Source organism: Tauraco erythrolophus, chromosome 16 (assembly GCF_009769465.1).
Source record: "Tauraco erythrolophus isolate bTauEry1 chromosome 16, bTauEry1.pri, whole genome shotgun sequence".
NCBI lineage: Eukaryota > Metazoa > Chordata > Aves > Musophagiformes > Musophagidae > Tauraco > Tauraco erythrolophus.
The window spans coordinates 6,302,229-6,322,986 of record NC_141480.1 but is presented as its reverse complement, the minus strand read 5'-3'; the positions used below and the strand labels follow the sequence as shown (position 1 = coordinate 6,322,986).

General features: G+C 52.0%; 1 protein-coding gene across 1 annotated transcript in view; it reads left to right on the top strand.

Annotated features, from left to right (window-relative positions):
* Positions 1–20,090, top strand: part of FLT4 (fms related receptor tyrosine kinase 4) — a 55,606-nt gene extending 35,516 nt beyond the window's left edge. Inside the window, exons 8-30 of the mRNA XM_086621343.1 lie at positions 297–414; positions 1,052–1,203; positions 1,553–1,715; positions 3,415–3,559; positions 6,155–6,263; positions 7,304–7,663; positions 7,919–8,065; positions 8,704–8,835; positions 9,119–9,225; positions 9,526–9,661; positions 10,477–10,581; positions 12,125–12,238; positions 12,457–12,545; positions 12,842–12,989; positions 13,560–13,654; positions 13,997–14,119; positions 14,559–14,670; positions 15,041–15,140; positions 15,629–15,734; positions 16,685–16,824; positions 17,523–17,643; positions 18,429–18,514; positions 19,871–20,090. Of these exons, the coding sequence (XP_086477469.1) occupies positions 297–414; positions 1,052–1,203; positions 1,553–1,715; positions 3,415–3,559; positions 6,155–6,263; positions 7,304–7,663; positions 7,919–8,065; positions 8,704–8,835; positions 9,119–9,225; positions 9,526–9,661; positions 10,477–10,581; positions 12,125–12,238; positions 12,457–12,545; positions 12,842–12,989; positions 13,560–13,654; positions 13,997–14,119; positions 14,559–14,670; positions 15,041–15,140; positions 15,629–15,734; positions 16,685–16,824; positions 17,523–17,643; positions 18,429–18,514; positions 19,871–20,090 (3,128 nt within the window). The remainder of the gene's footprint in view (positions 1–296; positions 415–1,051; positions 1,204–1,552; positions 1,716–3,414; positions 3,560–6,154; positions 6,264–7,303; positions 7,664–7,918; positions 8,066–8,703; positions 8,836–9,118; positions 9,226–9,525; positions 9,662–10,476; positions 10,582–12,124; positions 12,239–12,456; positions 12,546–12,841; positions 12,990–13,559; positions 13,655–13,996; positions 14,120–14,558; positions 14,671–15,040; positions 15,141–15,628; positions 15,735–16,684; positions 16,825–17,522; positions 17,644–18,428; positions 18,515–19,870) is intronic.
* The last annotated feature ends 668 nt before the right edge of the window (positions 20,091–20,758 follow it).

Below are 20,758 nucleotides of genomic sequence, written 5' to 3'. Positions count from 1 at the left end.
CGGTCCTGCCCGGCGCCCGCTCCGTCCCTCCACTTCTGCTCCAGGGATGGAGCCCCCCTGGGAACAGGGATGTGGAAGAGGGGATATGGGCAGATGAGACAATAGTGGATTTTGGTTATTTTGACTTCATTTCTGCAGAGCAGTCGTTATTTTCAACTGCACTGCCACAACACCCTGCCTGTCCTTGGTCCTTGCTGTTGGGCCCTGTGGGGAGCAGCAGAGCTTGGAGACAGCCTGTGCTCTTGGTGAGAGCCTTTATGCTCTCCTCTCCTCCATGCTCACCTTTTTTCTTGCAGAAAAGCCCTTCATCAACGTGGAGTGGAAGAAGGGTCCAGTGATAGAAGCCACCGCAGGAGACGAAGTCGTGAAGCTGCCAGTGAAAGTCGTGGCTTACCCCCCACCAGACTTCCAGTGGTAACGCACCTTTCTTAGCCTGAGCCACCTCCTCCTCTCCTCCTTCCCTCTGTCAAGCAGAGAAGCCTAGCCTGGCCTTGTTTCTAGGTCTCTCTATGGCCAAGATTGTCCCAAATGTCACTTTTTACTACCCAAGGAGGTCATTCCTCTCATCTGCCCTGGCTGTCAGCTGCACAGCTTGGGGCAAAAGGAGGTGAGGTCCGGAGAAGAAGCAGTAAAGGTTCTGGCCTGGCTTGGCAGCTCTGTGCTGTCTGGAGGGGCCAAGTGGAGCTCCCACAGGAGCTGCCACTCATCTCCCTGCAGCAGGGATCACAGCTGCCCAGAGGAGCAAGAAAGTGGGCCAAATTGTGCACCACATCATGCTGCACTTCTGCCAGAGCTGGCTGGGAGCTGGGAGCTTTGCACCTGTACACTGCTGAGGGCAGAGCTACGACATCCCCAACCCCACATACATCCATACGAGGCAATGGGAAGACCCATAACTTGGATCCAGGGAAAGCCCAGGAGTCTCCAGAGAGGTCCCCAGCATTAGCGAGGGGTGCCCTGACTGCGCTGTAGTGGGGACCAGCAAACCCCTGCCCAGCTGCCAGTGGGACACTTCCTCCCATGGCTGCATTTTCTCTCTGCCTCCCCGCAGGTACAAGGATGGGAAGCTAATTCCCAAGCAATCTCAATCTTCAATGCAGATCAAGGATGTGTCGGAGCAGCACGCTGGGACATACACGCTGGTTCTGCGGAACAGGCTGGCAGGGCTGGAGAAGCACATCAGCCTCCAGTTAATTGTCAACGGTAAGGGAGGGGACCAGGGCTGGGGCCAGGGGGAGAGCGCTGAGCCCATGGCCCCAGCCTTTGGGCTGCTCCGAGACCAAGTCCCCATTACTGTCCTAAACCAGTTGGTCCTACATCGTCTCCTTCTCCCCTGCTGCCGAGGGATGCTCTGGTTACAGTGAGGCTGGTTCCTTGTGGCCTGAGTGATATGGCAAAGTTTTGTTCCTGGGTCCATCACACTGGGCAGGATATGTCCTTGCTCAGGAGCCATTTTGCAACTGCAGTTGGAGATGCTGCTGAGGGTGACCGTGGCCTGGGGATGCAGTGGCTGAGCCTGCAGCCACTCACGATGTCACTCTGATCCTTGCAGTTCCTCCGCGCATTCATGAGAAAGAAGCCTCTTCCCCGAGCATCTACTCCCGGAGGAGCCCCCAGGCACTCACCTGCACAGTCTATGGCATCCCAGCGCCAGAGGTGATCCAGTGGCAGTGGAGACCATGGATGCCCTGTCGGATGTTCTCCCGACGCAGCCTGTAAGTGCAATTTCTTCCAAAACCCATGACTTACCAGGCCACCAGCATGGCGTTATGGGCTCCTTGTGACCACGGCTGTATCCCAGACCCCATCTTGCTTCTGCTCTCCCAGCCATGATGTGGCAAGAGGAGGACAGCACCGACTGATAGCTTGCAGCACTGTACACCCACTCACCCTGTGGAGAGGCAGAGTGGAGCCTGCCGGAGACACTAGTGCTCCATATAAGAGTTTTGCCCAGCCTGGCTGGTCCCAGACACCAAAGGCTTCCACAGCTTCCCCTGTGTTCTCAGCCATCTGCATCTGGCAGGGGATGTCCATGGCCCAGCCACACCTCACAGCACCTGCAATAACACTGCTGACCACTGTGCTAATGGGGAAACTGAGGCAGATTGCAGAAGAAATTGTCACAGCCCCTTGATGAGACCCTGAGACAACAGCTGGCACTCACCCCATCCCTGCCCTAAGGTCCTTGGGTTTTTCTGGTCTTTCATCTTCTTCTGGGTAATGATGGAGTCAAAAGTGCTCATGGGCAGAGGAGCAGAGCTGCTGTGCACAGGGAAGAGTTGTTGAATCCAGGGGAAGCACCGGATCTTTGGCAGCTGCGGGGATGGTTTGCCAGGAGGGTGTTTGTGCAGACAGCGCCAATAGGTAGGCAGGAAGAGTGTGTGCCCACTGCCTGTGCCCTGGGAAGCTGGGGCAGCACCAGGCAGGGCTGCAGTGGCGTTTTTTAGTGGCAGCCTCACAGGAAGAAGGAAAAGGAATGCTGGGGAGTTGTAGCCAGAGTAGTCAGGGTGGAGGACATCAGCGTGCCTGGAGGAAGCTGGGTTCCGCAGCTCTGTGCATGCTGTTGCTGAGCCAGGGACGCCAGAGAGCTCTCCATTGCATGCAAGTGCACTGTGGCCCTGTCAGGAAGCACAGGGGCCCATGAATTATGAGCACTGTCTCCCAAGGCCACCATATTTCTGCCTAGCATAGCTCCAGAGGATGCAGGAGGCTTCTCTTGAGCTTCCTGTTGTTTACACAGCTCGCCGATGTGCTGGTCCTGCTGAGCGCTTTGCCCTGCACTGCCAGGAAGCACCCTTGCCACTGCAGCATCCCGAGGCCCTGACAGATTTGGGCACTTCTTCCCACTCACCTGTCTCAGCCCAAAGAGGTAGCACCGTGCCACTGCGAGACACCAGCAGCATCTCTACTTGGGATGTTTCCCTCCTGGTATTTGTGGAATTAAAGGCAGCAAGGAGCACCCTTGGGTGCTGCATCCTCTGCTCTCCAGGCCAGCATCTGTGACATCTCTGACTCACAGTCCCAGCAGGGGTTTAAGGCTTTGTTGCCAAGCAAAGTGGCATCAAGAACTGCCCCAGGCACACAAGAACAGATTTCACCCCTGCCTTTCTCCACCCCTAGCAGGAAAGGATGAAACCACAGGCCTGGGAGTGAAGTTACTGCCTAGGACACCAGTATCCATTCCCTGCCTCAATTTTCGCATCCATAAATAATATTTGCCTCAATAGTGTTTGCAGAGCAACCTTACAAAACACACTAGAACTGTGTAACCAAGAGACCGAGGAAATTTTGCAGAGTCGGAGGACAGGGGCATCAATTCTCAGACATGATGCTGGTTTTGCTGCCTTTTTTCCCAGCTGACCCACTCTCCATCTCTCTCCTCTTTCTCCTGCACCTCCCCGGCTGCTGGATTAGCAATAGCAGGCACCGGGCAGCAAGGCGCCATCAGCGGGATCGGATGCCCGAGTGCAAGGACTGGAAAGACGTGTCACAGCAGGACGCAGTGAACCCCATCGAGAGCATCGACACCTGGGTGGAGTTCGTGGAGGGGCGGAACAAGGTGAGGCTGTAGCCCCAAACCCATCCCAGAGCAGGAAGCTGGAGACAGGCACCCTTGGAGGGATCCTTTGCAATCAGCCGGCAAAAGTGGCCTGGAAAGGAGCCTGACAGAGCCAGATTTGGGGAGGGCTTCACACCTCTGCTTCTAAAGTAAACCATCGGCGGCCGTTCCCAGCTCTGGGGCTCCGCGGTACCAGGCAGGCCCAGGGCGAGGGAGAGCTGTCATCTTTGAGAAATTACCCTTCGTCCAGAGAGGCTCCCGCTGGGGCTGACTGCGCAGGAGGGTTTACACCGGTCACTGCTGAACACAGGGCACCCAGCTCGGGAGGGCATGGGGGACGAGTGCTGGGGGGGCTCCCATGGCCATTCTGAGCTGTTCTGGTAGAGCCAAACCTGCAGAGCAGCCTGAGCAGCTGCGAAAGGAGAACAGGAGTCACAGACTGACCAGGAAATCTCTGGCCTTGGGGCATTTCATCCAGCTGTCCCCATCCCCATAGGGTAAGGGTGGTATGGAGGTGCTGGTGTCCATCCGCTGCACGTTTGTGAGTGAGAGCACATGTGCCCCACAGAGCCCACTTCTCCATCACAGCATTTCCTCTCTGGAAGGAACATCTCTCCCTCATTGCAGCGTGTGACCCGCAAACGGCCAGACACTGCTTGCTGCCTGTTTCTTTCTGTCTCTCTGGTAGCCACGAGTGTCAGATCTGCACCGTGACGGGGTTCCTGTTCCCGCTGGTGTCGGGCACCAGCCGCTCACAGAGGGATGCAGAACAAACAAACGGGCCCCTGTTTCCGAAAGTCACTTCCTGTTTTCCTACACACCTCCAAAGGCACTTCCCGTCCCCTGGCCTGGCTGGGAGTTCGTCATTCTGCCAAAAGGGTGGCAGGGGCAGATGCTGCTCCTCCCAGAGCAGCCAAAGAGAGAGGCAGGGATTGACATCCCCCGGGGAGGCAAGGAGGGGTGGTGGGAGCTCCTGGGTGAGAAGTCCTTGCGTTCCCCTCCAGATGTGACTCTCCTCTTGGTCCTTTTTGATCATTCCTTTTTCCTGATTCTCTTCCTCCTATTCCTCAGCTGTGTCCTTCTTATTCCATCTATTTGGTTGTAACTGTCCTGGAGATGCAATTTAGGTTGTGTAGCCCAGAGGTGTACAAGAGCTCTGGGAGAAGAGAGCTCTTCCACTTGCAGTGGGATGCTATGTCCTTAAACCTGCTTTCTCTCCCTCTCCTTCTCCTTTCTGCCTGTCTTCTCTTACCATCTTCCTCTGCTTTTTATTCTGTCCAGAAAGGCCAGAAAAAGCCACAGGCTGCACAATGCACAGCCATGCACTGCAGACAGCAGGATGATGTAAAATCTACAAACCCCAACTCAAACATAACAGTACAGACTAGAAGGAAAATCCCCAGGGCACAGGAAAGGCAGCACACAAGAGTGCCAGCAATAGGGTCACTTCAGCTGTGTTGAATAACCCCAAGAAACAGAAAAGGCAATGCACAGAAGTACTAGTAATAAGGTCACTTCAGCTGTGTTGAATATGCACTGAATGAATGACTGTTCCTTCTGGTTAACACAAGCTAATACATTGCCACTTAGAACGGAAATGCTTCCCAAAGTCTATGGGATGAATAGTAAAGGCAAAGTAGTTTCCCTGTAGGAATGCATTTTTTTTGGCATTTTAAATGTCTCATTAGAGGGATTTTTGCATGTGATTAACTTGTTATTTAAACTGGGAGGGAAGAGAAACCTGTGCTTCAAACCGTAGATCTCCTCTAAGGGGAGTGCTTGTAACACATTTGGCAGCTCACACGTGTGCAGTGTGAGCTGGGAGGAGGAGAGCAGCCGCACTCCCCAGCTGCCTTTCCTGGCTTATTTGGAGGCAGCATCTCCTGTGTCTGTGCTCCCAGGACAGCAGCCTGGCTGCTTGCCCAATTGAGCCATGTTTTGCTGGAGGAAGGGAGGAGGAAGTTTTAGGACCATGTCTACGTACATGTGGAATTTAAAGGGAGAAGGTAACAGCTCTTCCTGAAGTAGTGGGAGTTGGGGTGCTTTCACAGGTTTGATTTCTCCTTATGGATAAAAGGAGTGCTTGCAGGTCTGTAAGTACCTGTAAACTCCACTGAACTCTGCGGGACAGTAAGCAGTCACTTAACTGCAGAGGGCTCAGGGAATCAAAATCTGGGTGTCCTTTTCCTTTCTCTCCACTGTTATAAAGCTTGGCAGGAGCTCAGTCATCCCCTCAGACCTGCATCGTATTCATGTCCCCCTTGCTGGGCACAGGCCTGTCCCCATGGTGACCCAAGAGGCTTAATAAGAAGTTTGCTTCCATGGAGAAGCATCTGTGCCAGCTGGGCTCTGTAAAAAGGTGCAGAGATCAGGAATAAAACCATGTTGCTGTTGCTAGAGCCAGCAGATGAGTCTTGAAATGCACAAAGGGCTATTGAATAAGGAGCTATTTTTGCATAACCCTTTCCCAGGTACAGCTGCCTCCTGGGGCCAGGCTTGCTGTGTGCTTTGCTGTCTGCCAGAGAGCAGCACCGATCCTTCTTCTCTTCTCTCTTGCTCTTCCTAACTCCTTCTTATGCTCTTTTCCTCCATTAGACAGTCAGTAAACTGGCCATCCAGGAGGCCAATGTCTCAGTCATGTACAAGTGTATCGCCTCTAATAAAGTGGGTCGAGACGAGCGGCTGATCTACTTCTACGTGACCAGTGAGTACTGCAGCCATCCCCTCCACCTGCACCACCCGAGCTTTCTGCTTGAAATCGGCAGGTCCCTAGACCTGCCAGGTCCTGTCGTTCACAGTTTGCACCTTAAACAGTGGCCAGAAAGCCAGCAGGAAAGCAGGGCTACCCCAGAGCTCTGTGGCAAAATCCTGGAGCCCTGGCAGCAAGGAGTGCAGGCAGAGCTGAGGATGAGCCGGCACTGCCTGTGCCCGAGTCCTGGAGCAGCCCTGGCAGGTCCTGGGCTGGGGATGTCCTGCTGGCTCAGGCCCAGGCAGCTCCCTGGGCTGGGGATGTGCCTAGTCCAAGAGCATCCTCTAGTGGCACTGCCCGGCCCGCTCCCACGCAGGGTCCCCACGGGATTTCGGTGGTGGGAGGAAGCTGAGTTCGTGGAAGCCAGAGCCCAGCAGTGGGGGCTGGAGTCATGGCCCGTATGGGGCTGAGTACGCTTCCTGCCAGCAGTACCCTGTGCTGGCGGGAGCCTGTCCCTGTCTGCTGGGGACAGGGAGCCCAGCAAGGGCACAGCACAGGCTTATCCTCACGCCTCTCTGGACAGACCCCAGAAGCGTGTGCTCATGGCCCTCACAGGTAGTACCGGTGCTGTCAGAGCCACTGGCTTTTGTGCAAGCAGATGGACATCTTCAGTCACTGCTCCAGTAGTGCTCTGCGTGTGCAGTTGTCCAGCCCGGCTGTGTAACTGCCTGCACGTGTAAATGCAGGCTCGTGTGCAATCCAGAATGATGCAGCTGAGCCAAGAGCAGTAAAGGCCTAATTCAGACCTCCCAGACTTGTTTCCCTTGTGACCCTATCTTATTTTGACCCTGGGACTTCAGCATATCCCTTAGCACTCGCTGGGCTTAAGCTGTTGGTTGCTAGCAGTTAGCATGTCACAGTTCTGCTCTAGATTGATTTCCTTTACCCTGGCTGAGGACAGGAGGGTCTCACAGCTGAGCCCAAGGAGACAATTTCGTTGTGTCTGGCAGCTCAGCCATGAAAACTCATTCACATGTTCATTTCCTTCTTGAAAGCCATTCCAGATGGATTTGAGATTGAGTCTCAGCCCTCGGAAGAGCCCATAGAGGGGCAGAACCTACAGCTGAGCTGCAATGCAGACAACTACACCTATGAGAACCTCCAGTGGTATCGGCTGAACCTCTCCAAGCTCCACGATGAGGAGGGCAACCCCCTCGTGCTGGACTGCAAGAACGTCCACCACTATGCCACCAAGATGCAGGGGGAGCTGCGCTTCCAGCCCGACTCCAATGACGCAACCTTGCTGCTCACCATCCCCAACATCTCCCTGGGCGAGGAGGGAGACTACGTGTGTGAGGTGCAGAACCGGAAGACCCGGGAGAAGCACTGCCACAAGAAATACATCTCTGTGCAGGGTGAGGGTCCACAGGGCAGGCGGGAGTGACAAAGGAACGCTGGTGCTCTTGCTGCCATCAGCTTCCCAGTCCGTCCCCAGGGGAAGCCACGCAAGCAAGCTAAACTAAACTCAAGGTGGCAAAGGCAGGGCACCTGGGTTCTCAATACACCCTTCAGCAGGGGTCAGAGACCCAAAGCCCCCCAAGAACACAGATATTCTTTTGATCAATCAGTTTCCCGTTTTCCCCCTCCTCCTCTTTGTGCTGCTCCTCCAGCCCTGGAGATCCCCCGCCTCAAGCAGAACCTGACAGACATTTGGGTGAACGTCAGTGACTCCATAGAGATGCGCTGTAAGGTGGATGGCAACCACGTTCCTGAAATCAGCTGGTACAAAGATGAGAAACTGGTGGAAGAAGTGTCAGGTACAGTGGGGAATCAAAGCCAGAGCGTCATGTCCAGGGGCTGGAGAATTGAACACTGCTGGGTTCTGGGAGTTGCTGTGCCTAGGCAAAGGCACCCATTCTCTGAACTGGCTGAACTCTGGTTTTAATCATGTTCTATCCCAGTTTGATGCAGTCTCACTGGCCAAGTCTATGCTCTAGGGCCTGGCTTAGCACTGTCCGTGCATGTGCACGTTCAGCTGGAGAGCAGAGAGAGATAAATTGTTCATCTTACTCTCAGCCCAGTGTCTGTCATCTCTGCTCATGCAGAGACCAACCCAGATCCTGTTGAAGGAACATGGGAAGGATGCAGGCACATTGCAGAGGGAAAGGAACAGGTCCTGGAGCTGAAGCAGAGCTTGACTGCCTGGGCACTGCTCCCATCCAGCATTGTCTGGGGGCGTTTCATTCCCTCCATACACTGCCTGGGGAAGGCCTCTCCAGAGTATTTGTGGGGCTATTAGGCCACAGAAGAGAGCCTCTACCAGCTGGTGCAATTTCATTCTGCCATCTAAAATGAACCAGATGAAAAATAGGAGCCTTATTTTGAGCCTGAATGAGTCCAGTATGCTAATCCCCGCCCGCTGTGAGTGACCACTGCAACCTTCCGTGCCTTACAGGGATTGACCTGGCGGACTCCAACCAGAGGCTGAGCATTCAGAGGGTGAGGGAGGAGGATGCTGGGCTCTACCTGTGCAGCGTCTGCAACGCTAAAGGCTGTGTGAACTCCTCGGCCAGCGTCTCTGTGGAAGGTACCAGCAGCCACGACACCCCTGGGGATGAAGAGGTGGAATAGGAATATGGCCAAGCTCCCATGCCTCTTCATGTGACACCAGACTGCGGGAGGCGGTGAAAGTCCCTAGACCTTCCTGATGGCCTTGTGCTCTCACAGGAGGACCTGTAGTCCAAAGCATGCTTAGCTCAGGCAAACACGCCTCCCCAGTCTCCCCACATCCTGAAGCAGACCACAAAAGACAGCTGAATAAGGCACAGAATGAGAATCTCTGAAGCTACAATTTCCCTCCTGTCCCACAGGTTCTGATGACAGGAACAATGTGGAGATTGTCATCCTGATTGGGACTGGGGTTATTGCTGTTTTCTTCTGGATCCTCCTTATCCTCATCTTCTGTAACATCAAAAGGGTACGTGATTGTCTCTGTCCCAGGGCAGGGGAGGTGGCGTAGCAGGGCTTAGGGCAACATCATCGCTGTGATGTGGGGCTGAATGACAGCATCCAGTAAAAGGAAGTCATTGAGTGATGCTTCAAACTCTTACTGCCAGGGACAGGGTGCATAAGGGCTATGGTAAAGGAGGTGAGAGGGAATGGCCTTTGCCAGGGGGAAGCAAGTCAAGGCAGACAAAAGGAACCAAATTCCCCCTGGGAGTCAGCACCTACTGTAGGGAGGGCATCTCCTCACCCTCTGTGTTGGCTGATTCCACAGCCTGCCCACGCAGACATCAAGACGGGCTACCTCTCCATCATCATGGACCCTGGCGAGGTGCCCTTGGAGGAGCAGTGCGAGTACCTGCCTTATGATTCCAGCAAGTGGGAGTTCCCACGAGACCGCCTGCGCCTAGGTGAGCCGGGCCCCCTCCCTGCCACTGCACGCTGCAGCCAGGGCTTCCCACCAGCCCTTCAAAATCACCCTACAGCTTTCTTACACACCTCTGTGTATTTAATGACTTCTCTCTGCCTCAGGCTTCCCATCTTCTTCCCTAGACTGTCCCCAAAGCCCAGCTGTGCCTCAGAAATCTCTTTGGGTCTGACTATGGACAGGTCTGAGCCAACTGTAATCCCAGACTCTCCCAGTCTACCCACACAGGCATCAATGAGACCAGAAGACCTCTGAACATGCTTTAAAACACATCCCCATATTCTCCAAGTGGCAATCTGATCAGAATAGCCCAGTCCACATCAGGTACCCTGAGTTCAGGACCAAGCCTGCATCCATTATCCTTCTCATGCTGAGATACCCACCTGCGGTCTCTTCCCTCTGCCTGGGAGAGTTAAAAGGGCTGCAGACTACCTTTGAGGCACAGAGCAGTGACATTAGCCCTGGCTGCTCTGCTGCAAGGTGTCACGTTTACCTTTCCCACACGCTCTGCTTGAGGGCAACAAACAGCCCCTCACTTCTGCAGGGCCATTTCCTTCCTCTGCTTTGTCCATGCCAGCTCTGTCTCAGTTCCTCCCATCATCCTTTCTTTTATTCTCACCGACAGAGCAAGCAGCCACCTGGGAAGGGCACATGTTCCACTCCTTCCTTTTCCTTTACAACGTTTTTTCTTTCTTCTTCCCATGGTTTCCTGTTGGGATTTTTGTGGGTTTTTTTTTCATTCCATTCTGCCTGTGCTGCACCTGCCTTCCTTCACACTGCCTCTCTCCTTGCCCATAGGTAAAGTCCTGGGTCATGGTGCCTTTGGGAAGGTGGTGGAAGCATCAGCATTTGGGATAAACAAAAGTAACAGCTGTGAGACCGTAGCAGTCAAAATGCTGAAAGGTATGTGGACAGCGAAGCAGAACATGCAGTCTGTGTAGAAAGCAACAAACGAGGCACCTGCCAGGGAATGTCCACCCTGTAAATGCCTGTCTTTTGCACAAAGCATTTGTTAAGTCCCTGGAAAATGTTTTATCTCCCACAAGCACTCCTGGGTGCTTCTGCTGAAGCCAGCCCTTAACTAGGGTACAGGAGCTGGAGCCAGCCTTTTAATTTATGGCTTCTTGGCCTCAACACAGTTGATCCTCTTGGTCTCCTCTCATGGATGCTTTAGCCCCATTCAGCTGCACTGGGAGGCAAGTGGCAGAACAGACAGCTGGGACTTGGGGAACTTGGCTTTCAAGGAAATTTAGCTGTCTGCAAAGGCAAATAATGAAATCTGTCTCAAAGGATGAACAAGAATCCAGAGCCCCTCTTTGGCAGGTCACTGAAGGAAGCGTTGCTCCCAATTGTCTTCTTCCAAATGTGCCTGTGTTTTGTGTTTATGGGCCAAGTTCAGAGCTGAGTATGGAAGCAGGTTGCAGCTCTTACCAGCTCTGAGGGCTATATTGGCTTTGCACCCAAAGCCTGGTCAATCCAGAGTGAGATTTTAAGCTTTTATAACCACACTTTCGCACAGGCATCCAAAATGTTATTCTGTAATTTGGCACCCAACAAAATACCGAGGCAGTGTCTGGCCAGCAATGGTCTGTGTGTAGAAACCAAGTCATCATCAGTACTGCTCATCTCAGCAGTACTGACCACTGCAAGTGCACAGATGATCTGCACAGCAATTGCAGAGGGAAGCCTGCCTGTGCAAGGTTCCTTTACAGTCCTTTGAGGCATGGCACTCACCTGGCCCATCAGCTGCAGCTCAAGAGGATGCTCGTGTCTCTCCGACTAAATTTACAAACTCTCAGTAAAGCAAAATGCTTATGGGGACGACAAGAAGTACAAAAAAGCCACACAAAACCAGAGAATACACCCTGAGGGTAAAACAGATCAAGAGTCAATGTGAATTAGGCACTCAGAGAGAAGAGGCAGTACAAAGAGCTGGCAGGGGCACAACACTGTGAGTGCTATTGGAGAGAAATCATAAAAAGATTTTCCGGGTTTCAGCTGAGACAGCTCGTCTCTTCAGTCATGATCAAAAGGCTCAGATGCCTTTTGTTTCTAATTTTCCTTCAAATTGTTTTACGGCTTGTTACCTCTCTTTGGAGGCCAAAAGGGCAGAGATTCAAACGTGAGCATTTTTACGCAAGCCTCAAGTGGTCTTTTTCCCTGCACAGCTATCACAAGGAAAAATCTGTTGGGCACAGGTTGTGTTGTCCTTGGCTCTGGGTCCCTGCACCTGCAGGGAGCACCCCACACATTACAGCAGGGATCCTGGGAGCTCCAGACAAGGCTCTGACATTTCATATGGAAACATGCAATAATAAAATGTACCAAGGCTTTGGGGTCACAGCCTCCTCAGCAAGACTCACATTAACACTCTGCTAAGAGAAGGGTGGCGAGGGGGAATGAAAAGCTGTGAGGAGGCATCATGAAATGGTCTGTGTGTTTCCAGAGGGAGCTACCGCAAGCGAGCACAAGGCACTGATGTCAGAGCTGAAGATCCTCATTCACATTGGGAATCACCTCAACGTCGTGAATTTGCTGGGTGCCTGTACCAAACCCAATGGTAAATATCTCAGGGCAACAGGCTGTGCTTGTCCCCTGTGTCCTCTCTGCTGGCCACGTGTGTGACCGCAGGGCCATGCGGGGAGGTTATCAGTGTGCCTGCGTGCACTCAGGGTAGGTGCCACAGCTCAGCAGAGCTCCACGTAACATGAGATGCGGCAAATTGTGACCATCCCAAGCTCTTATCTCCTCCCCTGACCTTTGGTTTCTTCTCACCAGGTCCACTCATGGTAATTGTTGAGTTCTGCAAGTATGGAAACCTCTCCAACTACCTGCGGACCAAGCGGGAAGGATTCAGTCCTTACAGGGTAAGTAGCCTCCTTTGCGCCTAGGAACCTGTCCCATGTCTAGGCAAAGGAGAAGTGTAGCCTGGAACATGATCTGACAATGGGGCAGAGACACCCTTTGTCTAGCAGCAGGTCAACTTTATACAGTGATGTTGGATCATGTGCACATGAGAGAAGTAATTTCTTTCTGCAGTAGGAGATAGGTGCTTTCAGGACAGAATTACAGTCTAAGAGCAGGACAAGACTGTGTAGCTCATGGCTACAGGAGTTACAATGTGTGTTGCCTGCTGAGGTTTTTGTTTCGGTCTCCTTGCCAGGAGAAGTCTCCCAGGCTGCGTATTCAGGTCCAGTCTATCGTGGAGGCAGTGAGAGCAGACAGGAGGAGTCGTTCTGGGACTAGTGACAGCGCTATCTTCAACCGCTTCCTGATGCACAAGAGCCAGACAGCACAGCCGATCCAGGAAGGTAACACTGCAGCCTTGGCAGCGGCTCCTCACCTGGCCCACCAAAGAAACACCAGACTTGGCTAACTTGGGGAATGGATAGGACATGACAGTGGGGAGCTGGGATCCAGCCTTGGAGCTGATCACTCCGCTGTTGTGTGGCAATTCCATGAACAGGGCTACTACAGTCATCTGCTGTCCCTTGTAATAGACTCTTAAAACACAAAGGGAGGATTAAATCCCTCTGGATTTTTTTAGCCTAAAGAAAGGAGAATTGAGGGGGATCTCAGTGGGTCCTCCCTAGGACAGGAATGATGAGCTGACCTTCAAAGTCACTTCCAGCCCTGTTCCCTACAACTCTGACTGATGTGTGCTGGAGGCTGTACTCATTCTTCTCACACTTGAGCAGGTTCCTGCCATGTGCTTTCTGCCACCTAAGCAGAAAATCCTAGAAGGGAGCTGGTTCCTCCAGCTAGCACTGAGGACTAGCTGTATCTCACCAAGGGGCTGGTTGTTTCCTGCTGTCCTGTAGAGGGACAAGGAGGACAGGAGACTGCTCACTGTCTAATCGTTTTTCTGTACTCCTGGACAGTGGATGACTTGTGGCAAAGTCCCTTGACTATGGAAGACCTGATCTGCTACAGCTTCCAGGTAGCACGTGGCATGGAGTTCCTGGCATCTCGAAAGGTGAGTTCAGCCTTTCCTTCACTCCCTCCTTTTGTGCATGGCTGACCAGAGAAGGCCTGCCTACAGCCACTTACAGGTGACACACAGAGAGATTCAGTGATCAGCCTCACATCTCTCAGTAAGTCTGAGGCACCTCTGTATGCACAAAGATGGGAACTTATTTCTCTTCCATTTCATCCTCTCCTTAACTATTTCCTTTTGAAATTTTCATCTTTAGTTCCCTTCCACCTGCGCCATTCCTCCATTACAGCTTAGGTTCATGGGGCGAGGGGGTTGCTCTGTAGTTTCTGATCATGGTTCCTGTCCCCCTGATTTTGACCCTTCCTCTTCGTGTGCCCTCAGTGCATCCACAGAGACCTGGCGGCTCGTAACATCCTGCTGTCAGAGAACAACGTGGTAAAGATCTGTGACTTCGGCCTGGCCCGGGACATCTACAAGGACCCCGACTATGTCAGGAAAGGCAGTGTGAGTGCCATTTTCTCAAACACTGTACAGATTAAGCCTCTGATAAGATGTTCATAAACTACTCTGGAGCTGGAATAAACTAAGCAAAAGATGAAAAAGGAGGAATGTAACCACTTTTGTGGCTGGGACCAGGAACCATTGGCCCAGTAATGTATGTGCTGTCCTCCTCCATCACCAGACCTGTGTCTCCTTTCTTCTGCCCCTCAGCCTGTCATTAACTTACTCTTATTTCTTTATACTCTCTCCTCCCCCTTTCAATGTTTCCATCCCTCCCTCTTGCCTAACCAAACCTCCATTCCTCCATGGAGAGAGAAGCAGGGCTATCGGCTCTGGTTTCCTTTCATCCCTTTCATCCTGTTGCTACAAGAAGGATGTGAGGGCTGTGTCCTGGGATTGTGTCCCTGACTGAACACTTGTGCTTCGCCTCTTCCTCCTGCAGGCCCGTCTCCCACTGAAGTGGATGGCTCCAGAGAGCATCTTTGACAAGGTCTACACTACCCAGAGTGATGTCTGGTCCTTTGGGGTCCTCCTCTGGGAGATCTTCTCGCTAGGTGAGTGCTAATGAGGGTCACACGCTGCTGAGGGAGGTAGGACCTCTCTTTACACATAGCAGATTGGTGAGTGAGTCTGTGCAGGATGCCCTGACGCTGCAGTACATCTAAAAAGTGATGGGAAAAGACATCAGTGTGGGCAAAAGAAATATGGAGGCCATACCCACCATGATGATGGGAAATAGGCATGCAGAGGTAGCTTCCTGCTCACTGAGGCAGAGGAGCGTGTCTCAGGCAGCACCAAGGACTTGGGCTGTGTGTGAGAAGTGACCATACCTCCCAGTGTTCTAGGAGGAGGGCAGTCTCAGGGGAAGGACTGGTTTCTGATGGCACATTTCACATTCCCACCCCTCTCTTGAACCTCCTTTAGGGGCCTCTCCATACCCTGGAGTCCAGATCAACGAGGAATTCTGCCAGAGACTCAAAGACGGTACCAGGATGAGAGCTCCAGAGTATGCGACAGCAGAAATGTGAGTCAGAAACCCTATGGATCCCAATATTGAGCAGAGCAGAACCCTCTGTGGAATGGTAGAAACCTCTCAGATCCTAGGACAGGTTCCTCTGTGGGATGCAAAGACTTTTCAGCCAGGGTGTGGGATGAGCCAACACATCCTTTATTCCAGGCAGCTCCTGGAGGGCAAGCCAGATGGGTTCGAATCAGAGCTATCTAGGTACCCTTGCATAGCTACACTGGGATGGGTCTGTAAGTGGGCAATGTGCTTTCCTGCTCTGAAGGGTATCAGAGGTGTCCGAACTAGCTGCTTGTGCACTGTCATATTCAGTGAAAAATGAACCAATCTCCTTCCAGTAGGTCCACATGGCCAATGTGCTAGATGGTGCCAAGTTTTCCTTCACAGGGCAGGTACATGTTGTGCCAGTGAGCACCACGTGGGTGGGAGCTGCAGAGTGGGGTAGGAGGGGATTTCTGTGGCATAAAACCAGCATCTCTTCTTGGCAGTTACCGTATAATGCTGAGCTGCTGGCATGGCGATCCCAAGGAGAGACCGACTTTCTCTGATCTGGTGGAGATACTGGGGAACCTTCTTCAGGAGAACGTCCAGCAGGTGAAAATCTCTCTGTGTCCCTGCTCAGCCCCATATAGCTCTTTCTTCTCCCACTGCTAGCTCCCTCACTGTGCCCTCCACTGACTCCCTGGCCAATGCAGTAACTTTGTGTAGACCAAGGGATAACACTGAGTTTCCTGGATCAGAAAGGCCTGTTTCCCAGAGGTACTGGAGAGCTCATTTCTGCAGTAGTCCTCTTGCTGCATCCTAATATAGCTCCACTCCTTGCAGGGTGGGTACCCCCTCAGTCGTCATTCCAGTATTTCCATCCTAATCCCCAGATAATTATTTGAAATTTTTCAGCTGAGTCAAGGCCCTGGCATTCCTGCCTCCCACACACCCGCATAATGAAAACCAGGACTTCACCAGGGTTTCTGAAACTCTATCCTCAGATCTAAATGTCAGGGCCATGTGAACCAAACAACTGTTCCGTTACAGCAGTCAGATACACAAATTTCTCTGAAACTATTACTAATCGCTGCCATGCAGTAAGTCACCAGGACTTTTAACTGCGCTGAGCGTGCAGCTTGGATTTTAACATTTTCTTGATGTTCCATTTCATAAGACGATAGCTAAATGCTCACATATGAGTACTGTCTCATTCTGACGTCCCTGATTTTAACCTTTCAGCACTGGATCCCAGCACAGGCATGACTAAGCCACAATGACGTGCCCCTGGAGTACAGTGCTCTGCCCATGTAGGCTAGAGAACTGTGAGTGACGTAGTTCTGGGTTGTCTTCCTGCTCACACGCACCTTCGTGCACCTCCAACATTCGCAGCTCCTTAACACAGAGGGCACAGAAATCTCCGGTCAGATATTTTGTCCAAGAGAAACAAAAGACAAACCAGAAATTTTCCTCCCTAGCTCTGACAGCTTCTGCTTGTAGAGCCTTTTCTTGTGGGAAAGCCATACCCTTCTTGTAAGGCTACTCATTGTTCTTCTTACCAGGAAGGGAAGGATTACATCCCACTGAACGACTCTCACAGCTCAGAAGATGATGGTTTCTCCCAGGTGCCTTCCTCTGCCCAGCAAAACTCAGATGAAGAGGACTTTGACATGAGGATACGCTGCCACAGCCTAGCAGCAAGGTGAATCTCCTCCGACAAGGGCAGCAAGAGCCCAGCAGGCAGCCAGCAGCCTGAGCTGTAACAGCTGAGCCTGAGGAATGTGGGGAAAACCCCATAGCAAGTTGTTGGAAAAATTCCAGGTTATCAGGTGTGATCCAAGCATTTAGGCCACAGCATCTTGCTTATAAAAGCAAAATCGCTTTCCTTTGCTGGCGAGAAACAGCCCTTGACATGCAAGTGTATGACATTCCCTCTCCTGCCTCCAGCTATGCTGCCAGAGTATCACGTCCCACTAAAGACATTGTGGCCCATCAAGTAGATGAGGAAAGACGGTGTAGGCCGGGTCTCTGCCCTTCTCCTAATGCCGGAGCTTCATCCTACCTGTTCCTAACTAACCCAAACAGTTAGGCCGAGGCTTCTTGTCTCCAGGGAGCTGTGATAGGGTGATGCTTGGGATCTACAAACATTATTCTGCTTATCCGAAGTGGAGAGGTAATCAGGGCCTGATTCAATCAGGAAATCTGGGTGCTCCTCGCTGCAGAAGTAGTATAAGGTTAAGAGACATAAGGTCACCCCCTTTCCCTCCCAAAATCCACCACTTGCATCATCCGCCTCCCTGCATACTTTGGCTGCATGGAAAGGGGTCTGGGTTCAGGTCCTGTTTAGTCAGGATATTGACTCTGTTGGTTTTACTGAACACAGTATGCTTCTGTCAGCAGATACTACAACTGTGTCTCGTTCCCTGGTTGTTTGACGGGAGGAAATCAGATCAGGTGTCCATCCAGGATAAAGACATTTGAAGAGTTTCCCATGACACATACAATGTACAAGGCACACCCGGTGAGTAGCATCTGAGGCGAGCAGAGCAAGGGGGCAAAAATATGTTCAGCTGTTTCCTGACACCTTTGCTGTTAAAATCATGGAAGGAAGAACACTCCTATCTAATGTCAGTCTGTCTGTGTCATTCCTGTTCAGTCCGTCCAGTCCTATGCACATTTATGTCTCCACCTGACACATACGGGTTTCCCTACGGCACAGCTCATACTGCCTGAATGTGAAAAAGGGAGGTTAGGTCTGCAAGCAAGGACTATAAAGGACCTCAGAGAAGAGCCTGCTCTTCACCCTTCTCAAACCTGTGAATATGGCCTGGTTAACCATACTGAAATCCAGCCAGGACTAGATAAATCCAGAGCATTTGTTTGGAGCTCCCCTATCCTGACCCACACAGCAGTGTGCAGTAGGGGCCCTCCTGGCCTCTCTGAACTGGGCTGGTACTTGTATCTCCTATAGTGGCAAAACTGAAGTCATACCTTTAGTGTCAGAGGAAAACCTCATCTCTCACAGATTCGATCGTAATACATCTTCCAGGCAGGGAGCACTCATTTTTATTCCCCAAAAGTGGCACTGAATGGCACGCACAAATCCTACCTTTGTACGTGCTGCTTTTAAGAGGGCACCTAAGAAAATCAGTTCCAGCAAGATCATGGAGCATGCTGGTAAAGTGCCCCTACTCCTTTTGCCCATCACAGATACACATTATCTCATCTCCTGAATAATTTCTCCCCTCTTCCCACTCTGATCAGTCGACAGGGATGTTACTGATAACTCCTGTTGCTTCCTTCCAGGACAATCAGACAGACAGTGGGATGGTTCTGGCATCTGAGGAATTTGAGAGGATAGAAAACCGACACAGAAAAGAAGGTGGATTCAGGTACTCCTCAAGTCTAGCCACTCAGACCTCCCTGCTGCCAAATGCAGTGAGACCAGGACGCAGCTTTTGGTGTCTCCCCATAGGGAATACCTCTTGGGGCTCTCAGCAGCAGCAGGGCTGTGGGTCCTGAGCCAGATAAGTTCATGCACGCATTAACGAGAGGCAAAACGCATGAAGAACAGACCTGCCTGCTGCTTGCTTGGGTTTAAAAATATAAGCTGTGCCCATTCAATGAGAATGTGTCCATTAAGATAACGAGGCACAGTGGAGTGATGGTGTTAATAAGACTTTTAATGCTTATTGACATTTTCTGGTGAAATGTGTCAGAGCTTGTTCAAGCACTGGTGGGTGGGATGGATGGAAACTATGCGGCTGCTACCTCCCTCCCCCTGCCCTGACCCATGTGGTAGAGGGTCCTGATGTGGCATTGCAGGGATGGTACAGCCTTAGGACTTCCCAGATGCTGGTACTCAGCCTGGCAGGTCAAGCTGGCACTCTTGGGGCTGAGGATGTTATGGATGGTTATGTCCTTGCCCCAGGCTTGGAAACTGGGTGAGTACTGGTCCAGCTGTCTCTGCTTGGAACCTTGTCTCCATGACAGTGTGTTGAGCAAGCTATGTCAGCTCATGTGTAGACAAGGCCAATCCAAGCCTCTTCCTCACCTCCTCTGCCTCCCAACATCAGACCAGAATGGTCATTGTTGGTTCCCTTGGCCATAGCCCCATGACCTCTCTGCTGTTGTATCAGACTGTCTCCTGCCTCTTGTCCTTGTCCTCTTTTCCCTAAGGCATGTCCCATTGTCTCCTACACCATGGGCTACCTGGTGTCCTGTCTCCTGGAAAACACTGCCCTTAAGCCTCACCTTGAATGTGTCTCTGCCCTCACTCTTGTGACTCCCTGTCAGTCACCTGGTATTGGCAGGCACTGAGATGGGGCTGCTGATTTCCTCTCACGTCTTCTTCATCATCTTCCTTCATTTCCTTTTCCCCATCCTGGCTGTTGGTTTGTATCAGTTTCTGTTACTCCTGCCAGGTCTAGGAACAATTGAGGCAATATCTCTTGTTTCTCTGTGCTCATTGGAGTCCCAACCCTTCCCTGGTCTTCTCAGAGGTATCTAGAAGAGCTGAAATAACTCACCAGGCTATGTGCAGATTTTTCACAGAACATACAGGCTGGGCTTAGGTTTAGAGTAAGACTTGGTCTTGTGCTTTGAAGAGGAGGTGTAGGTCTGTTCCTGACCCTGCCTCTGTCCCGTGCATTAGCAGATGATGTTTCCTGAAGCTGAGATCTCTCTAAGTAGGACAGAGGCTTTCTAGGAGTGCTCAGATTGATCTTCTGTGTCTTTCTCCCTCACAGCAGTAAAGGGCCCAGCCGAACTGCAGAGCTGCCAAGGGAACAGTCGGACCTGCGGGGCAGATGTCGGCCGTCGTACGGGTCCCAAGTTGGAGGCCAGACTTTTTACAACAGTGAATACGGGGAGCTGTCAGAACACTCTGAGGACGGCAGCTGCACCCCACCTGGAGAGGGGGCCAGTCCCCCCAATCTCCATGCTTCCTTCTTCTCCGAGCAGTACTAATAGCATCAGGCCCTGGAGGCACCTACCAAGGCATCCCTTCTCACCCTCCAGGGACGACATCATCAGGGTCACTCAGAGCTTCTCCTTCAACCTATGCCCAACCTGAGCAGGAAACCTGCCCCGAACAGATGGGGAACACCGATGTCCTTGGAATCACAGCACGATGGCCCGCACCACACCTCCAACTGCAGCTTCCTTATGCCAGGACTGGAGAGAGCGCCTCGTTGATTCCTCGCGTCTCTTTTCTTCCTGTGGCTCAGACAGATGCATTCTACCAGCGAGTGGGTGCCTGTGTTCAGCACTACAGCACCTTCTGCCTAGCATCCAGCCTCCACTCAGATCAGCTTCCCATTCAGAAAGCCCGTTTCAGGTCAGATATAAATAGATCTGTCTTAGTCTCAAGTTTCTTCCTGGTGTGCAGCCTGAATGTTTTTCCTTGGATTGCTTCCTCCTCCTCTCCTCATGATGTCAGCTGCTGAGCTGCAGAACAGAATCAAAGGGAAGAAATCCCTAGTGGCATTAGCAGCAAGAGCAGGACAGTTTAAAGAGGTATATGGAGAGATCCCGAGAGATCTTTGTAAATGTTCATGCACACTGTTCATTCTGGGCAGGTGCTAGCCTCTCCATCTCCTCTGCAAGCAACACCCACACCCCTCTCATCTCTGCTG